Below are 16,581 nucleotides of genomic sequence, written 5' to 3' on the forward strand. Positions count from 1 at the left end.
GAGAGGGAGTTCAGACGATTTTGGGTCATTTTCATCCTGAGCTCATTTTTTATTCGAGCCATTCTGGAGAATGACCGTTCCCCTTCACAGTTCGTAATTGGCAGAGTCAAGAACAGTCGAAGTTGCCATATCCTGTAGCCCAGGGGCCCTTTGATTGCTGTCCCCCTAGGCGCTCTAGTCGCCGTACCGCATAGCCCAGGGGCCCTTTGATTGCCGTTTCCTGTGGCACAGGGGCCCTATGGTTGCCATATCCCGTGGCTCAGGGGCCCTTTGATAGCCGTCCCCCGTGGCCCAGGGGCCCTCTGATTGCCGTCCCCCGTGGCCCAGGGGCCCTCTGGTTGCCATATCCCGTGGTTCAGGGGCCCTTTACCATCCCCCGTGGCCCAGGGGCCCTCTGATTGCCGTCCTCCATGGCCCAGGGGCCCTCTGGTTCCTATGTCCTGTGGCCGAGGGCCCTCTGACTGCTGTCACTCCCCCCAGCCCATTTCAGTTAACCCTTATAGACTAAAGAAGTACAACTAAAGAAGATCCTAGAATAGAGGGCTCTATCGCAATCAGCATCGACATCGGTATCTGGATTGTTGTTGGGCCCCCCCCTGGGCCCCCTGGATCCATGGGCCCCGGGGCACCAGCCCCACTCGCCCGGTCGGTAATACGGCCCTGCATTTAACATTTGCACATGTATATTTTCATCATCTCTCCCCTTCCTCCTCTGCACTCTCTCCTCCCTCATCCTCTTCCTCCTCACCAGAAGCCTCATCTTCTGGACTGAAGTCAGGGCTCTGACACCAAACAGATGCATAAACATGCATATTTATTCATGCAGTAAACAGATGTGAACCCCGACATATTCGGACAGAGGCACTCAGAGCGGCCACTGAACCGCGTACATACAAACAGCGGACTGACAGCCTACACGCGCTACAGCTAAACGGCGGCCAGAGCTGCTCGTCCTACAGCGGCCGCCGTAGCCAGGATAATGCTCTTGAATTGGGAGGCGTAATAAAACACAATTCAGTGGACTGCAAACTGTAATCTGACATCTACCTTTACCTCAACCTATAAAATAACCTGAGTGCCTTAAGCCTGCAGAGTCACTCCTCTAGTTGCATAAAGAGGAGTCATCTCCCAATCTCCAACTTTACAGCAGAAATAAACATGTTTACCTGGTATAAGAACTGCTTTTGGCCTCTATGGAGAGTTTACCCCTTTCTAACAACGTAGGGTGATACTGGAGTCAGGGGCGTGGCCACTTTGATTGACAGCCATAGGCCTCGTGTCACTGAACTGGACTTCTCAACCACTTTTGTGGTGTTTGTGCTTTTTGGAGCATCTTACAGTCTTTCTGTGTGTACCATGCAAGAAGTGAACTTTGATTAGTTTGCATTAATTAGCAGGTATGTGCATCTTTCTACTTATGCTAGCATTAGCTGATAGCATTGAGCTCTCCACCCTCTCCAAATATGGTCACTTCCAGCTCCAAACTCTAACACGGCAGAGGCAAAAATGCTAATACTGAAACCAGCGCGCGATGCCACGGTGGCTACACTCATCTTTTATAGTCATGCCAACTCACTTGACCATAGTTAGTAGATAAGCCAACCTTAACTGAACTGAACAGATAAGCCCCATTTGATGTCATCTGATATTTGCTTTGCTGGTTTTACTATATTTAGTAAGTCATTCTTTTTTATTTTTACTTAAATGTATGCTTTATTTTTCAGTCGTACATGGGAGAGTTACGTGGTCCCAATATGGTGGCATATAAATAGGGAAAAAGCCAAATACAACATGTTGTTACGGGCATCACCTGCAATCTGAGGTTTTTTTACTCCACAAAGGAGTCACTGAAGCATCAAAGCAGTAAGTGCTGAAGCTTTGAAGCTGAATTACCAAGCAGCAGCATGAAAATGAAAATGTCACTGATTATCACTTTAAAGCGGAGGCGTCAGACGACAGTCTGCGACTCTGTCGTCTGACAGCGGAGGAGACACATGGTCCGATTACCTGCTCATTTATTGATCCACGAGGCAATTACAAGGTTGTTATTGTCGCTGTGGGTTACAAACAAAGAAAAAGAAGTAAGAGTATTCAGAACAGCTCAGCCCGGTGCAGGCTGGGATAAAACAAACCTTTACAGGACATATTCTCAGAGCGTCTCATGTTTTTATGCGCTGTGTGTAGGTGTGGGTTTCCCCACAGCAGCAGGATTGATTCAGAGCCCATCGGGAACCACCTTCCCTCCAGCTGGACTCCATATTGACATTTTGATATAATATCTTTGTCATGTTTGCAGCCTGAACCTCAAGGCTTTCATGTGCTTCTGCAAAGTCTCAAAAATACTTCTTGTCAAAGTCGTCGTATGTAGGTCACACGGCTGTTACCCTAAATGGCTGAAATGCTGATAGAAAGGAAGCGAGTCTGCTTTGACCTGAAAAAACAGCCTCAGAGCTGTGAAAACTTTTTTTTTTTTATCTCACTTATCAAATAATCAAACAAGTCCAACTGTCTGTTTCCACTTCAGTGCTTTCACCACTTTTTTGCTTCATCATCAGGTCTACTTAAGTGAACTTGGTTTGTTTCAGAGGATGACATCATGCTGGTAGTTATGGGAAGCACATTTTAGAGCCAGAGCAGTCAGGATTTAGATCAAGTCACCAGCAGCATAAAGAAGCCCTCAATAATCAATACTGTGGTGCATGCTTCATAGGCCTATCAAAACCATGTGATTCAGCAGATTATGGTGTTCTGGTCTGCTTAGCTGGCTTAGATCATCAGCACATTAAACGGTTTTATGATTATCTTTCTGGTGGGAGTCGGACCCATTTGCCATTTGTAAAAATGTTCCACTAGGATCTAACCGTGAGCCTCTTTTATTCACCCTGCAGGTCAATAAAAGCCTGCAGCTCTCGAGCTACATGCAGCAATTTCACCCATCTCTCTCTCCCTGTGATTTTTTTTTAATATAATACACTAATTAGGAGATGAACAACCAAACTCGACACACGGGTACTTGCTAGGCCCCTGAAGGTTCTTATCTACATCAGATATTATGATGTAATCATGTTTCCTAGCAACCACCTCCAGCAGACTACACTGACCCATTTTTTTTTTTGGTATTTATGCACCTCGAATGCCATTATAAAAGCATTATATCATTTAAATTTGCAAAAACAACATCTCATTTATGTCCACAAAACTTAAATATTATGACACCATCACGTTACCTGGCAACCACCTAACAATGGGCTAAAATTACATTTATACAGTAGAGCAGGACCAGGACCTACCTGAGCCTCGCAGTAGACACACAAAAATGGGCAATTTTCTTTTTCAGTTCATATTATTTATCTTCTATTTATATACAGAAGATCTACCAGCCCTATGTTTTACTTTAATATATTTTTTATTAATTGTATCAGTTTGCCAACAGCACAAACAGGCCAAACAATGCTGTAGCATTAGCATATACTATTCAATTCAACTCAGTTTTAATCATATAGCGCCAAACCACAACAACAGTCGCCTCAAGGTGCTTTGTATTGTAGGTAAAGACCCTACAATAATACAGAGAAAACCCAACAGTCAAACGACCCCCTATGAGCAGCACTTGGTGACAGAGGGAAGGAAAAACTCCCTTTAACAGGAAGAAACCTCCGTGTTCTGATTTGTTGGCAATAAAACAAGTTAAAACAGTTTTCATTATTTTAGTTCTATGATGTCATAATGATGGTATTATTGCAAAGAAAAAGCAAATAATCCAAATAATCATAACTAGCCTATTGCAAGAAGGTAGTCACTCGTAGTTAAATCATTTACACGACCAGTAATGTTCACAGGCTAATTTAACAGGCTGTGTCATCTTTATTATAAGGATCAAACGTGTTTTGCAGCTCCATACAGATTTATTAGTAAATACGCTTGATCGTAAAAGGCTGCCAAACCTTTACCCTACATACAGTCAGTATTATCTCTGCCACCCAAAACTGCTGAGTACTTTTTATGCAGATGACACTATTTTAAATGCTACTGGCACTTCCCTTAATCTGGCCACTGCAGCTCTGCTTTTGACACATTTCAGAAAAGCTGTAATCAGACTTTGATAAGACTGAGTGCATGCTAAAATTACCCAGCCTATGGTCTACATTCAAACCCTTTGTGGTCATAAAGCTGAACCTGTTGCTTGTTAAAAAAAAAAAAAAAAAAAAAAAACCTCAGGACTGAATGCTGGACTCACTGAATGCTGGCCGAGGTTTTTACAGATATTTTTAATTTGTCCCTCTCCCAATCATCTGTGCCCACATGCTTCAAGTCCACCACTATAGTGCCCCTCCCCAAGAAAACCAACACAACCTCTTTGAATGACTATCGTCCCATTGCACTCACTTCACTTGTAATGAAGTGCTTTGAGAGGATGGTCATGTCCCATATTAAAGGATCCATTCCGGACACATTAGATCCCCTGCAATTTGCATACCGTCAGAACCGTTCAGCTGATGATGCTGTTAATGCAGCCATCCATACAGCCCTCTCACACCTTGAAAATAAGGACACTTATGTTCGAATGCTGTTTATAGACTACAGTTCAGCTTTCAACACCGTCATCCCAAGCAGGCTGGTTGAAAAGCTGTTCACCCTCGGAATACCACCCTCCCTCTGCCGCTGGGTCTTGGACTTCCTTACAGACAGACCTCAGGCAGTCAGAGTTGGTACCAGGACATCAGAAACAAAGACAGTGAGCACTGGGACCCCACAAGGCTGTGTGCTTAGTCCTCTCCTGTACACCCTCTTCACCTACGACTGCATCCCCTCCCAAAGCAACACCTCCATCGTCAAGTTTGCTGACGACACCACCGTCATTGGGCTGATTACTGGGGGAGAGGAAGCAGCTTACAGGGAAGAGGTGGCCCAGCTGGTGTCCTGGTGCCAGGAAAATAATCTCTCCTTAAATACAGAGAAGACTAAGGAGATGATTATTGACCCGAGGAAGAGAAGAGACCAGCATGCTCCATTATTCATCAACGGGACTCAGGTGGAGAGAGTGAAGACTTTCAAATTCCTTGGCACCCACATCAGTGAAGACCTCACCTGGACCTACAACACAGCACAGACTGTCAAGAAAGCTCAGCAGAGACTCTTCTTCTTAAGGAAACTGAGGAAATTCGGATTATCCCCTAAGCTCCTCAGCAACTTTTACAGATGCACTGTGGAGAGCATCCTGACAAACTCCATCACGGTGTGGTATGGAAACTGCACCAGTCAGGACAGGAAGGCTCTCCAGCGTGTCATCAAAACAGCACAATTCATCTGTGGAGCTGCCTTCCCATCACTACAGGACACTTATAATACCCGGGTAATAAAGAGGGCACACAACATCATCAAGGACCGTACCCACCCACAGCACACACTGTTCACACTCCTGCCATCTGGCAGACGTTACAGGAGTGTAAAAGCAAGAACAACCAGACTAAAAAACAGTTTCTATCCACAGGCCATCAGGCTACTGAACCACTGACTGATTACCAAACTGTGATTACCTGCCTTTCTTTCATCTGTATATATCTGTATATATTGCACTTGCTTTATTATTTATTTATTTTTATTTTCTACTTTTACTTTCCTAATATACTAGTTCTTAAATTTTATTTTAACTTAGTTGCTTATTTCAATTGTTTGTAAAGCAGTCGCTAGTAAGAATTTCATTGCTCAGCATAACCACAGTGTTTTGCGGTGTACATGACAATAAACTTCTTGAATCTTTAAGAGCCACGCGGGAACGTTGATCAAGAAAATTACAGACAAAAATTGTATTTTTGTATAGAAATGAATCCTGTCCAGTGCACAGTTTAGTCTGCCCTGATTATGGTGATAACGGCCTCGTGATTCTGGGTATCACAATGCATTGATTTTATCTCAGGTGATTCTTTTCTTATTCACCATTTTGTGTCGTGCAAGAATTATTTTAAAAGCTCACATATATCCAACTGCAGATCCTCTTCCACATGCTTTTCTAATACTGTGAACATGTATGGTGTGCCTTTGCATTACATGTCTGCCTGTCTCTGTTGTTCCATTTCTCTTTTGTACACAGGTGTCTCTCCATCTCAGTGAGACTTCCTGTTTAAATAATAATCACTAATAAAAATAAAACACCTCAATCCTGCAAAAGGAGCAAAGACCACCACGTTCTTTCTTCTGCACTTGGCTAATATTTGCATTTTTTACAGGACAGTTGGTCTAAATAATTTAAAGGCGTGCCGGCTCCAAGTTTGAGCCTGTGGTCCTGAGGAATTTAAAGAGGGCAGAACTCCGTGACACTCAACGTGGAGATTAAAAAGTACAGCAGCCAGTGAAGATGAAGAGCTGCTGCTGTGTTTTTAAAAACACAGACAGTAGAAGAAGAAGAAAAAGAAGTAGTGAAGGAGCTGAAGGAAGCGAGAGGGCCTGAAACACCACTGGGAACTGCTTTCAGATGCAGAGGCCGTCCCACGGATGAATACTGTAGGAGAGCGGTTGTCATGGAAACAGGGAGGCAAAGCCGGCTCTTCACAGGGCTACATAAGATAGACCCTCTCCTCCTCCTCCTCCTCCTCCTCCTCCTCCTCCTCCTTCGTCTATAGATACTCGGCCAGGACAGGAAGCCAGAGCGTAACCTGCAGCTCGGCTTCCTATGAGCTCAGATAAAGACAGGATGGGCGGTGCAGGTACACAAGAGGTCAGTTCATCTGAGACACAGGACTACAGGGTGGAAACCTGTCATTACCGCTAAACACTGCTTCCAGGCAAATGATTAGACATTACAGAACAACAACAACACTACTGCTGGTTCTGACTTATTGCTCAACACGAGATGTCAGAGAAAGATCAACAGAAACAAGTAAATGGGGAAAATCTCACATCTACTTTTCTGGGGTTTTTTTTTGCTCGGTCTGCTGAGACTGTCATCCACAGAAATGATCCAGTGAAAACTGGCCTGATGCCAAGTTTAAATAAAGAAGAGCTTCAAGATTGAGTCTGTTGTATTCAGGCAATCGTGTCAAAAACAAGGCCAATGGGCCAAATCTGCTCCTTATACTGCTTTATGGTCCTCATGCATTTGGCCAGACTAGTTAGCAACAACAGTAATCTTATTGTTCCTAACTTCTGTAACTAAGTAATCATGTAAATATGGGATAAACTAAGTATTTTTCATCTTATCTGATAGGAGACGGAGCATGAAAAGAGGCCCATGTCCATTCGATATGAAACCATTTCTAATTTGTCATTGTGACGTTTGAATCCACGATCCAGAAACTATCCTGAGACGCAGACAGGAAGCAGAGGTTTCAGGAAGTCAGTGAGCTGAAAAGATATGAAACAATTTGTTTCTTTGAAGCAAATTTCAAAATGATGGAGCTGTAAAGTTTCACTTTTATGCACAGCAGAAGGTTTGGCTGAGACCTTTGATTTTTAGATTATTTCAATGAAACTAATCATTCACCTTTTTACAGTTTTCTATTTTATCCAACCCTTTCATGTATTTTTATCATATTTTTTATTGAGCTATTCTAGTTTATTTAAGCTATTTTACTAGGCTGCATTTAGTGTTTTGGCTGCAGGAATTTCTCAACTTTTGGGATAAATAAATATTGTGTTAAGTTAATCAGGAGGTTCAGGAGTAAAGATTTGGTGCCATCATGTTCATCCTATCAGAGTTCAAAGGTTTATTTTTTTACTTTATCAACAGGGGTATAAAAAAAGGCAAACATGGACTTTTTACTCTGCAGAGCAAACAAAAACAAGACTGAAATTTTAGTCATTAAGTTACTGTTTAAACTAACTCAGGGTAAGAAAGGGGTCACTGTCACTGCTGCCCCATGTGGAGGTGAAAATAAGGAACTCGAGAGCCAATCAGTAAAGAGGAAGAGAGGACAGGAAGTGAGGTGTGGCAAAGTGGTGAATAAAACAGGAATCTTTATTTAATTTACATCTCAAACTTCCTGCACAGCTATGACACCGTCAGGTTTAGGCTGCCTGAACATTTCTTTAAGGACAAAAATGAAGATTCATTATTTTGCTTCTACGTCAGTTTGTGAAACCGATGGTTGTGAGTCAGCTGCACGGTACAAGTGTAATCACAACACATTTCTTTGTTTGACTAAATATTATAAAGGCTAATTAACTTTTTTTAGCGGACTGGTTTACAGCTTTATGTGAACTAAACTTTACTTGAAAAGATATAAAAATATGAATCATTTGAACTGTGTCCTCCTGTGATGGAGAGAGAGAGGTGCTAAAAGGAAAGCAGCATATCTGATCAGAAATAAACTAATGCATATGTAATACATGAAACATGGTGCTCTGGAAGAGCCTCTGTAGAGCCTGGATGACCTCTAATTTCCTGCTTCTAAATTCAGATCAAACTGAAGTTCTTGTTCTTGGCCCCACAAATCTTAGAAACATGGTGTCAAACCAGATACTTACTCTGGATGGTATTACTTTGGCCTCCAGTAACACTGAGAAATCTTGGAGTCATTTTTGACCAGGATATGTCCTTCAATGCACATATTAAACAAACATGTAGGACCACTTTTTTGCATTTATGTAATATTTCTAAAATTAGAAACATCCTTTCTCAGAGTGATGCTGAAAAGCTAATTCATGCATTTATTACTTCTAGGCTGGATTATTGTAATTCATTATTATCAGGCTGTCCTAAAAGCTCCCTGAAAAGCCTTCAGCTGATCCAAAATGCTGCAGCTAGAGTACTGACAGGGACTAGAAAGAGAGAGCAGATTTCTCCCATATTGGCTTCTCTTCATTGGCTCCCTGTTAAATCTAGAATAGAATTTAAAATCCTTCTCCTCACATACAAGGTCTTGAATAATCAGGCCCCATCTTATCTCAAAGACCTCATAGTACCATATCACCCCAACAGAGCACTTCTCTCTCAGACTGCTGGCTTACTTGTGGTTCCTAGGATACTTAAGAGTAGAATGGGAGGCAGAGCCTTCAGCTTTCAGGCGCCTCTTCTGTGGAACCAGCTCCCAGCTTGGATTCAGGAGACAGACACCCTCTCTATTTTTAAGATTAGGCTTAAAACTTTCCTTTATGATCAAGCTTATAGTTAGGGCTGGATCAGGTGACCCTGAACCTCCCTTAGTTATGCTGCTATAGGCCTAGGCTGCTGGGGGGTTCCCATAATGCACTGTTTCTTTTCATTCACCTTATTTACTTTGTTTATACTTCACTCTGCATTTAATCATTAATCGTTATTAATCTCTGGCTCTCTTCCACAGCATGTCTTTTCTCCCCCCTCAGCAGATGACCCCCCCCTCCCTGAGCCTGGTTCTGATGGAGGTTTCTTCCTGTTAAAGGGAGTTTTTCCTTCCCACTGTCACCAAGTGCTGCTCATAGGGGGTCGTTTTGACTGTTGGGTTTTCTCTGTATTATTGTAGGGTCTTTACCCACAATACAAAGCGCCTTGAGGCGACAGTTTGTTGTGATTTGGCGCTATATAAATAAAATTGAATTGAATTAAACATCATGTCTGAAAAAGTCTTTTGCAAAGCGTTGAGACAAAGTTTTACTTATGCAAGTCAGAATCCTGCAAAAATATTTTAATCAGAATCAGAATCAGAATCTTTATTGTCATTGTACACAGAAGTTGCACAACGAAATTTAAAATGCATTCCTTTCTAGGTGCCTCAGACAATAAATAATAAAATAATAAAAATATGAGTGATAAAAATGATTACTAAAATACAGTGCACAATAGTAAATTAAGACGAATCTAGCCCCAATACACACCAACGCACGCACACAGTCAGCACTACCACCCCACATCACTGTCCAAACCACACAGAGTTCAGTTCAATGATAGCCCTGGCATAAAAGCTGTTCCTCAGTCTGTTTGTTCTGGCCTTCATTGTCCTGAAACGTCTGCCTGATGGCAGTAGCTGAAACAAGGAGTGTCCAGGGTGTGAGGGGTCCTGGAGGATGTTCTGTGCCCTCCTCTGGCAGCGGGCATTGAACAGTTCCTGGAGGGAGGGCAGGGGACAGCCTATGATCTTTTGAGCCGTGTTGATGATTCGCTGGAGTGTTTTCCTGTCTGCTGCTGTGCAGCTGTTGAACCACACGCACAGACAGTAGGTCAGGATGCTCTCTACAGAGCAACGGTAGAAGGACACCAGCAGATTCTGGGTCAGATAGTTGCTCCTAAGAACCCTCAGGAAATGCAGTCTCTGTTGGGCCTTCCTGACAATGCTGGTCGTATTGATACTCCAGGTCAAATCATCCTGCAGATGTACTCCCAGGAACCTAAAATCTGAAACCAGCTCCACTTCATCCCCCTCGATGAACAGAGGTTGAATGACATGTGTTGTCCTCCTAAAGTCTACTACCATCTCCTTTGTCTTAGTGGTGTTCAGGATCAAGTTATTCTCACTGCACCATCTTGACAGCCGCTGCACCTCGTCCCGGTATGCTGACTCATCCCCGCCTGATATGAGCCCCACCACAGTGGTGTCATCCGCAAACTTAATGATGCAGTTACTGGCATGTATGGAGGTGCAGTCATGTGTGTAGAGGGAATGAAACTATTATGCAGAATCATATCCATAATATCGCTGGATCATAGTTATTGCTCCAATCCTGGTTATATCACCTAAATACTGCAGCTTGTTGTGCAGGCCTCGAGAGCACGAGGTTTTCACGTTTATCCTGCTGCTTCTATCAGCAGTCACATGATCCACAAACACCAGTGACACGGCTCCCCTGGTGCCCATGCCCGAGCACTGCCCCCTCCGTGTTTGACAGATGATGTGATGCTTCAGATCATGAGCGGTTTCTCTCCATATGAATCCCATCATTCTGGTTTCACCTGCCCAGAGACTGTTTCCAGAACTGTGCAGGCTCTAATCTGGCCTTCTCGCTCTTCAGGGTAAACAGTGGTTTGCACCTTGTTGTAAACCCTGTGTTTTTATGCTTCTTTTGACTATAGACACATACCTCCTCGAGAGTTCTCGACTTGATTAGATGTTGTAAAGTTGTTTTTCTTTTTTTTCAGATTTTTTTCGGCTTTTTTGACAGATGTACAGTGAAGAGAGACAGGAAGGCGGGGGAGAAGAATCGGGGAGGACACGCGGCAAATGGCGGCATGTCGGGACTCGATCCAGCACCGGCTGCATTGCCAAGTGGCATTCGTGGTTGCCTGCTCACGCCCTGAGCCTCCCTGGCACCCGTAAAGCTGTTTTTCTTGACCATGGAAATAATTCTGTGACTGTGCACTTTGGAGGCTTTTGATTTGGTCACCACTAAAGTTTCTGGAATCTTCCTGATTCTGGTTATTTTGTTTCTTTCAGCCTAATGATGGACTCCTTCACTTGCATCAGCATCTCATTCGACCTCATATTGAGAGTTTCAGTAAAAAGACCACACTGCCTCGTTACTGCAAGACAATGAGGAGGGAAAAACCTCACCTGGCCACGAAACTGCTCATCATACAAGTGTCCAATTACTTTTGAACCTCTGAAAATGGCGTGTGTATAAAAAGGCTGCACTTCCTACACAGTTACTTTTTTTAAGCCTCTCTTTAATTAAGGCTGAAAGTTTGTGCTTCCATCACAGCTTGATTGAGTTATGATTCACTGTGGTGGAGTTCAGAGACAAAACTACAAAAAATGTCTAAAAACTTACAGACCTAACTGTAGCTAGACAGATCACATCTTAAGTGTTTTTCTTTCTATCACATATGATTCCTGCTCTGTATCCTGAAATCATGTTTGTGGCCTTCAGAGTCTCTGGATGGAAAAATTTGCCTTCAGTCAGCACGAACAAGCCTACAAATGATTACAGTGTCTACACACTCAAATCTAATCCTGTCACAAACGTGGACAAACGCCGGCAGTTCTGACACACAAATTCGAGCTGTTTGCTGACCGAACAAAAACAGAGTGGAGCAAAACAAGTGCCACCAGAGTGGAAACGTTACACGGCTCCTGCACTTTGCAACAGTGTTCGCACACTTTGCCCGGCAGCGCAAAAAGGCTTCTTCAGAAAAGAGATTTCAAGGACAGGCCCTTCCTCTACATAACTAATAAAAAAAAAAAGAAAGGAAAAAGAAAAACCCTCGGGACTGAAAACTGGAGTAAAAAAAGTCTGATTCTTGTCACATTCCATCAGACAAAGAAGTCGGATATGCTTGGAGTGAAGTCAAGCTTCAAGAACGGAGTGGTTTGTGCAGAAAACGGAGCGACAGAGAGGCTCACAGCTTTATCTGTGATTCCTACAATGGTACAAAAAACCTGGGAGGGCAAACAAATGTTTCCAAAGCAGATAAACATCAATAGCACCAGCAGTGGGAAGCAGGATTTACATGGAGGAGACAAAGGAGAATAAGGGTGTTTACAGTAAAATCCAGGCACTGCGAGCTGAGGGTTAAATGCAGCCTTTGAACGGAGACGGTGGGAAGCCTCACATCCATCCTGCTCGCCTCACAGACAAAGCTCAGCAGTGACCTTTGACACAGATTCATCGGGTTTACTCTTTATTTCTTTATTTATAGTATAGCAATAACACATTAACGCTCTAAGCCTGTTTTACAGTTCCCAGCTGTAATAACAGCGAGTCCAGCTTCCTATCCTAGGAGTCATCAACCTCTCCTATCAAAAGAGACATCTGGACAAAAATTACTCTAAAATGCTTCTAAATGTAATTAATGGAAACACCATCACGTGCCCATCAGGCCAGCAGCTGTTCAATCAACCTGCCCAATGTAAGTTTACCAGCCCATCAGGCCACTGGTTTTGCTTATGACTGGATTAAACTGGCTAGTTACTGGAATCATAAAACATTTTTATAATCCCAATGGTGACATCACCCATTGGCTGTGTGTATTTTAAAACCTCAGTGTTAACATTGTGGCCGGCACCATGTTGGATTTGGAAGCCAGGAGTGACCATACTTGGATAAGATGGTGGCGTGCTAAGTTAGCAGCTCACACAAGCAAGATCTGTTAAATGGTGCTAACACACTACTACAAATTCCAACTCCAAAACTGAAGCCCTTCTTGGATGGGTTGTACTGCACAGCAAGCCATAATATTAGTCAGTCACATTAGTATAATATTAGACACACTGGAGAAATAACACCTCTCTCCTGGCTTAGGAACACCTGAAAGGATGGTCTGATCATCTCTGCTCAGACTGCTGCCCCAACAACCCAGACCGAGATAAGGTGCAGAAAATGGATGTGTGGATGGATGCATGGATGGATGGATGCTTGGATGGAGGGAAGCATGGATGGCTGTTTGAATGGATGCATGGATGGATGGATGGATGGATGCTTGGATGGAGGGAAGCATGGATGGCTGTTTGAATGGATGCATGGATGGATGGATGGCTGGCTGGATGGATGGATGGATGCATGGATGGCTGTTTGGATGGATGGAAGCTTATATGGATGTTTGGATGCATGGATGGATGGATGGATTCATGTTTGGATGGATGGCTGTTTGGATGGATGGATGGATGGATGGATGGATGCTTGGATGGAGGGAAGCATGGATGGCTGTTTGAATGGATGCATGGATGGATGGATGGCTGCCTGTCATGTTTGGATGGATGGCTGTTTGGATGGATGGATGGATGACACTTCAAATCTAAAGGTCTAGTTCAGAAGCTCAAATTAGTGGAGGAGCAGCAAAGCAGACAGCTATCAACACAGCCGAGTTTATGATAACGGAGGAGCCACAAAAGAAAAAAAAATTAAAAAAAAGAGTAGATCTGATATCAGGATTTTTTTTCTCAAAAAGTAAGGAGTGAGCCACAAACACCTGTGTACAATTTAGATTTTTCAGCCCATCCCATTAGACTTCCTACTGAATGACTGAAGAAATAAAATTCAAAGACACCTCCTCACATCTCTGAAGGTTTGATGTATTATTAACGCTCTGTTTATGGGAGTAAACAAGAGGAAACAACCCCAACAACCTCACCATCAACACCACCTCCTCCCCTCAGTTCTTGGACAGATTAGGTCATTACCTCTGCTGGCTGAAGGCCATTTCCTAAAGAGCTGAGAGTATCGAGAGGCCACAACACGCAGAAAATAATCCCTAAGAAACAAGTCCTAATTTAGTTCATAAAGATGTGAGACAAACCTGAGTACTAATTTTCAAACCAAACTGCCACATCATTATTGACCAATAATGTAATCATAGACACTTTTAATTAGTATTTAATTTTTGTCATTCACATTTCAAGTGACTTTACTGCAGTATGATGTGTTTTTATCAATTAAACAGCTAAAAATAGGCCACCTATTGTGTTAGTATTGGCCAAAATTCCACATTATACCATGAAGGCTTCTTTGTTTCCCTGGAACAAAAGTGAACATCAATAACAACTATGAAAAAAAAAAACGAATGGAAAAAAATATCAGTATTTGCACCAGCTATCAGTCAAATTTAAATTTAAAACATGGGCACAGAGTTTGACAATCAGTGCATCCCAAATATTTTACACTTTGTTGCCCCAGGCACATGAGAGGGAATAATTAACAACAAAAAGTGGTAGAACATAAAAAAATAATTTTTACCAAATTATTTGCTAGAAGTGGCCTGTTTAACAACCAGAGCATCCCTAAAATTTTATAATCAAGATTTGTTCCCAAAAACAAAAGCAAACATAAATATCAATCAAACAACTGAAAAAATGGCGGCACCGGATATTATAATTATTATTTATAACTGTGTGTATCTGCCCAGAATTTCACTATTGGAGCATCCCTAATATTTTATAATTGAGATCTATTTGCCTCCCTAGAACAAGAGTAAACTCAAATATTAAAAAAACAAAACTGAGAAAAATATTGGCATCATAACCCAATATGTGTCAACCCCCCCCCCCCCCCCCAAAAAAAAAAAACTGGTATCCATCCAGGATCCCACAGTTGGTGAATCCCTAATATTATATAATGCAGATGTATTTGTTTTCCAGTCACAACAGGGGGAATTAATAACAACAAAAAATAAAGAAAAAAATATTTATTGGGTTATCAGATATTGGCCAAATTGTTGTACAAAATATCTGTATTGACCTAAAATTTCACAATCTGTGCAACCCCGGCTTCACTATTTTGAGTTTTTCTTCTTGCTTGAATTAAATGAGTTGGTTTGTACTGAAAAAACACATTTTTGATGATTGTATGGTATAGCTTACATCTTTATATACAGTCTATGTATTGTACAGCAGCAGGAGGGAGAGTGGCTGAGAGGCAGACTTTAAGCCGGGGAGGGGGGGCGTTTATCATTAAAAAGGTGCTGATCACCTGCATAAATTCCCCTTTAAAGCTCGTTACTTGTCTCAGATCCCAGCTGTGGCAGAAGTGCAGCACGCCGCCTCATTTAGGCCTAATTACGATATGCAAATGAGTTCAGGTGTGCATTTAAATTTGACTTCACGGTTCTCTGCTGATTTCTTACCTGTTTTTCCAGCATGATCATTCTCTCAGTATCATGACCTTCATGGAGTGAGTATCCACGCGAGTTCAGACACACTCCTCCTCTGCCAGCATCTCCACGGACGAGCGAGAAAAATGTAAAAATAAATAAATAAAAGCTACTAATGGCTAACTGGCGTTACCCTTTGGAGGCTGTGAGACCCCTGCGATGTTTTATCCTTGAGAGAAATGTCCTCGGTGACTCCAGCATGTCTTCACATGGATAAAAAAGGGGGCCATTAAAGGAGTGTTTATCCGTGAAGGAAAACACCTCAGCGGTCAGTGAGCAGGGAGGGGAGAGCGGGGAGCTAGCGTTAGCGTTAGCCGGCTGCGAGCAGGGATTTATTTGTCTCCTCGTGCCTTCATCCCAGTCACGCTCCAAAAACCGCACGGGGAAAGGCGTCCTCCGGCGCAGGCGCTCCCGAGCCGATCCCCGCCGCCGTTACTCGACGACGGCATCCCAGCAGGGCGGAGAGTCTGAGTGGGGAAGGATGCGATGTGGCTTGACCACTGTAAATGGATGCTGCTGCCGCTGCTGGCTGAGGGGGAATCTCCGCTTTCAGCGGGGCAACAAGACGCTTCTCTGCTGCTGCGGTCGGAGAGAACTCTGAAAAACGACGCTTTTAAACCCACCACACGTAGACCGACGCACCCAAGGCAAAACAGACGCTCTTGAACGCACCCCCATTCTATTTAAGTCTGAAACACATTTCAAACATGTCTATTTAAAATCAAACGAAAAATGTTAAACACAGAGCTGTGTCAAACAAATGGCCCGGGGGTCAGAAACGGCCTGCCAAAAGGGTCCAATCCTGGCCCAACGGATGGCTTTGCCCAAACAGCAGAGAAATTATCAATAACTCCAATTTTATTAACTCCACAGGCCTGAAAGTGTACTTTTAGCTCAGAATATTTCTACATCTCAACGACTTATCATATAAAAATCCTGTGATAGAACAGCAAATGCAGCTTAAATAATGTAGAGCTCAGTAAAATACAAAATGACAAAACCACAAGGTTAAACACACACACACAAATGAAAGAGGTCAGTTTGCCTCTGTTTATGACCATTTAGGTGTTTCTCTAAAATGAAGGCAAATG

At 42.8% G+C, this 16,581-nt stretch overlaps 1 protein-coding gene across 1 annotated transcript in view; it reads right to left on the reverse strand.

Annotated features, from left to right (window-relative positions):
- Positions 1-16,034, reverse strand: part of LOC115775922 (ral guanine nucleotide dissociation stimulator) — a 63,393-nt gene extending 47,359 nt beyond the window's left edge. Inside the window, exon 1 of the mRNA XM_030723446.1 lies at positions 15,464-16,034. Within this exon, the coding sequence (XP_030579306.1) occupies positions 15,464-15,484 (21 nt within the window). The 5' untranslated portion in view covers positions 15,485-16,034. The remainder of the gene's footprint in view (positions 1-15,463) is intronic.
- Positions 16,035-16,581: the final 547 nt, after the last annotated feature.

The sequence above is a fragment of the Archocentrus centrarchus genome, unplaced genomic scaffold, assembly GCF_007364275.1.
Source record: "Archocentrus centrarchus isolate MPI-CPG fArcCen1 unplaced genomic scaffold, fArcCen1 scaffold_26_ctg1, whole genome shotgun sequence".
NCBI classification, from domain to species: domain Eukaryota; kingdom Metazoa; phylum Chordata; class Actinopteri; order Cichliformes; family Cichlidae; genus Archocentrus; species Archocentrus centrarchus.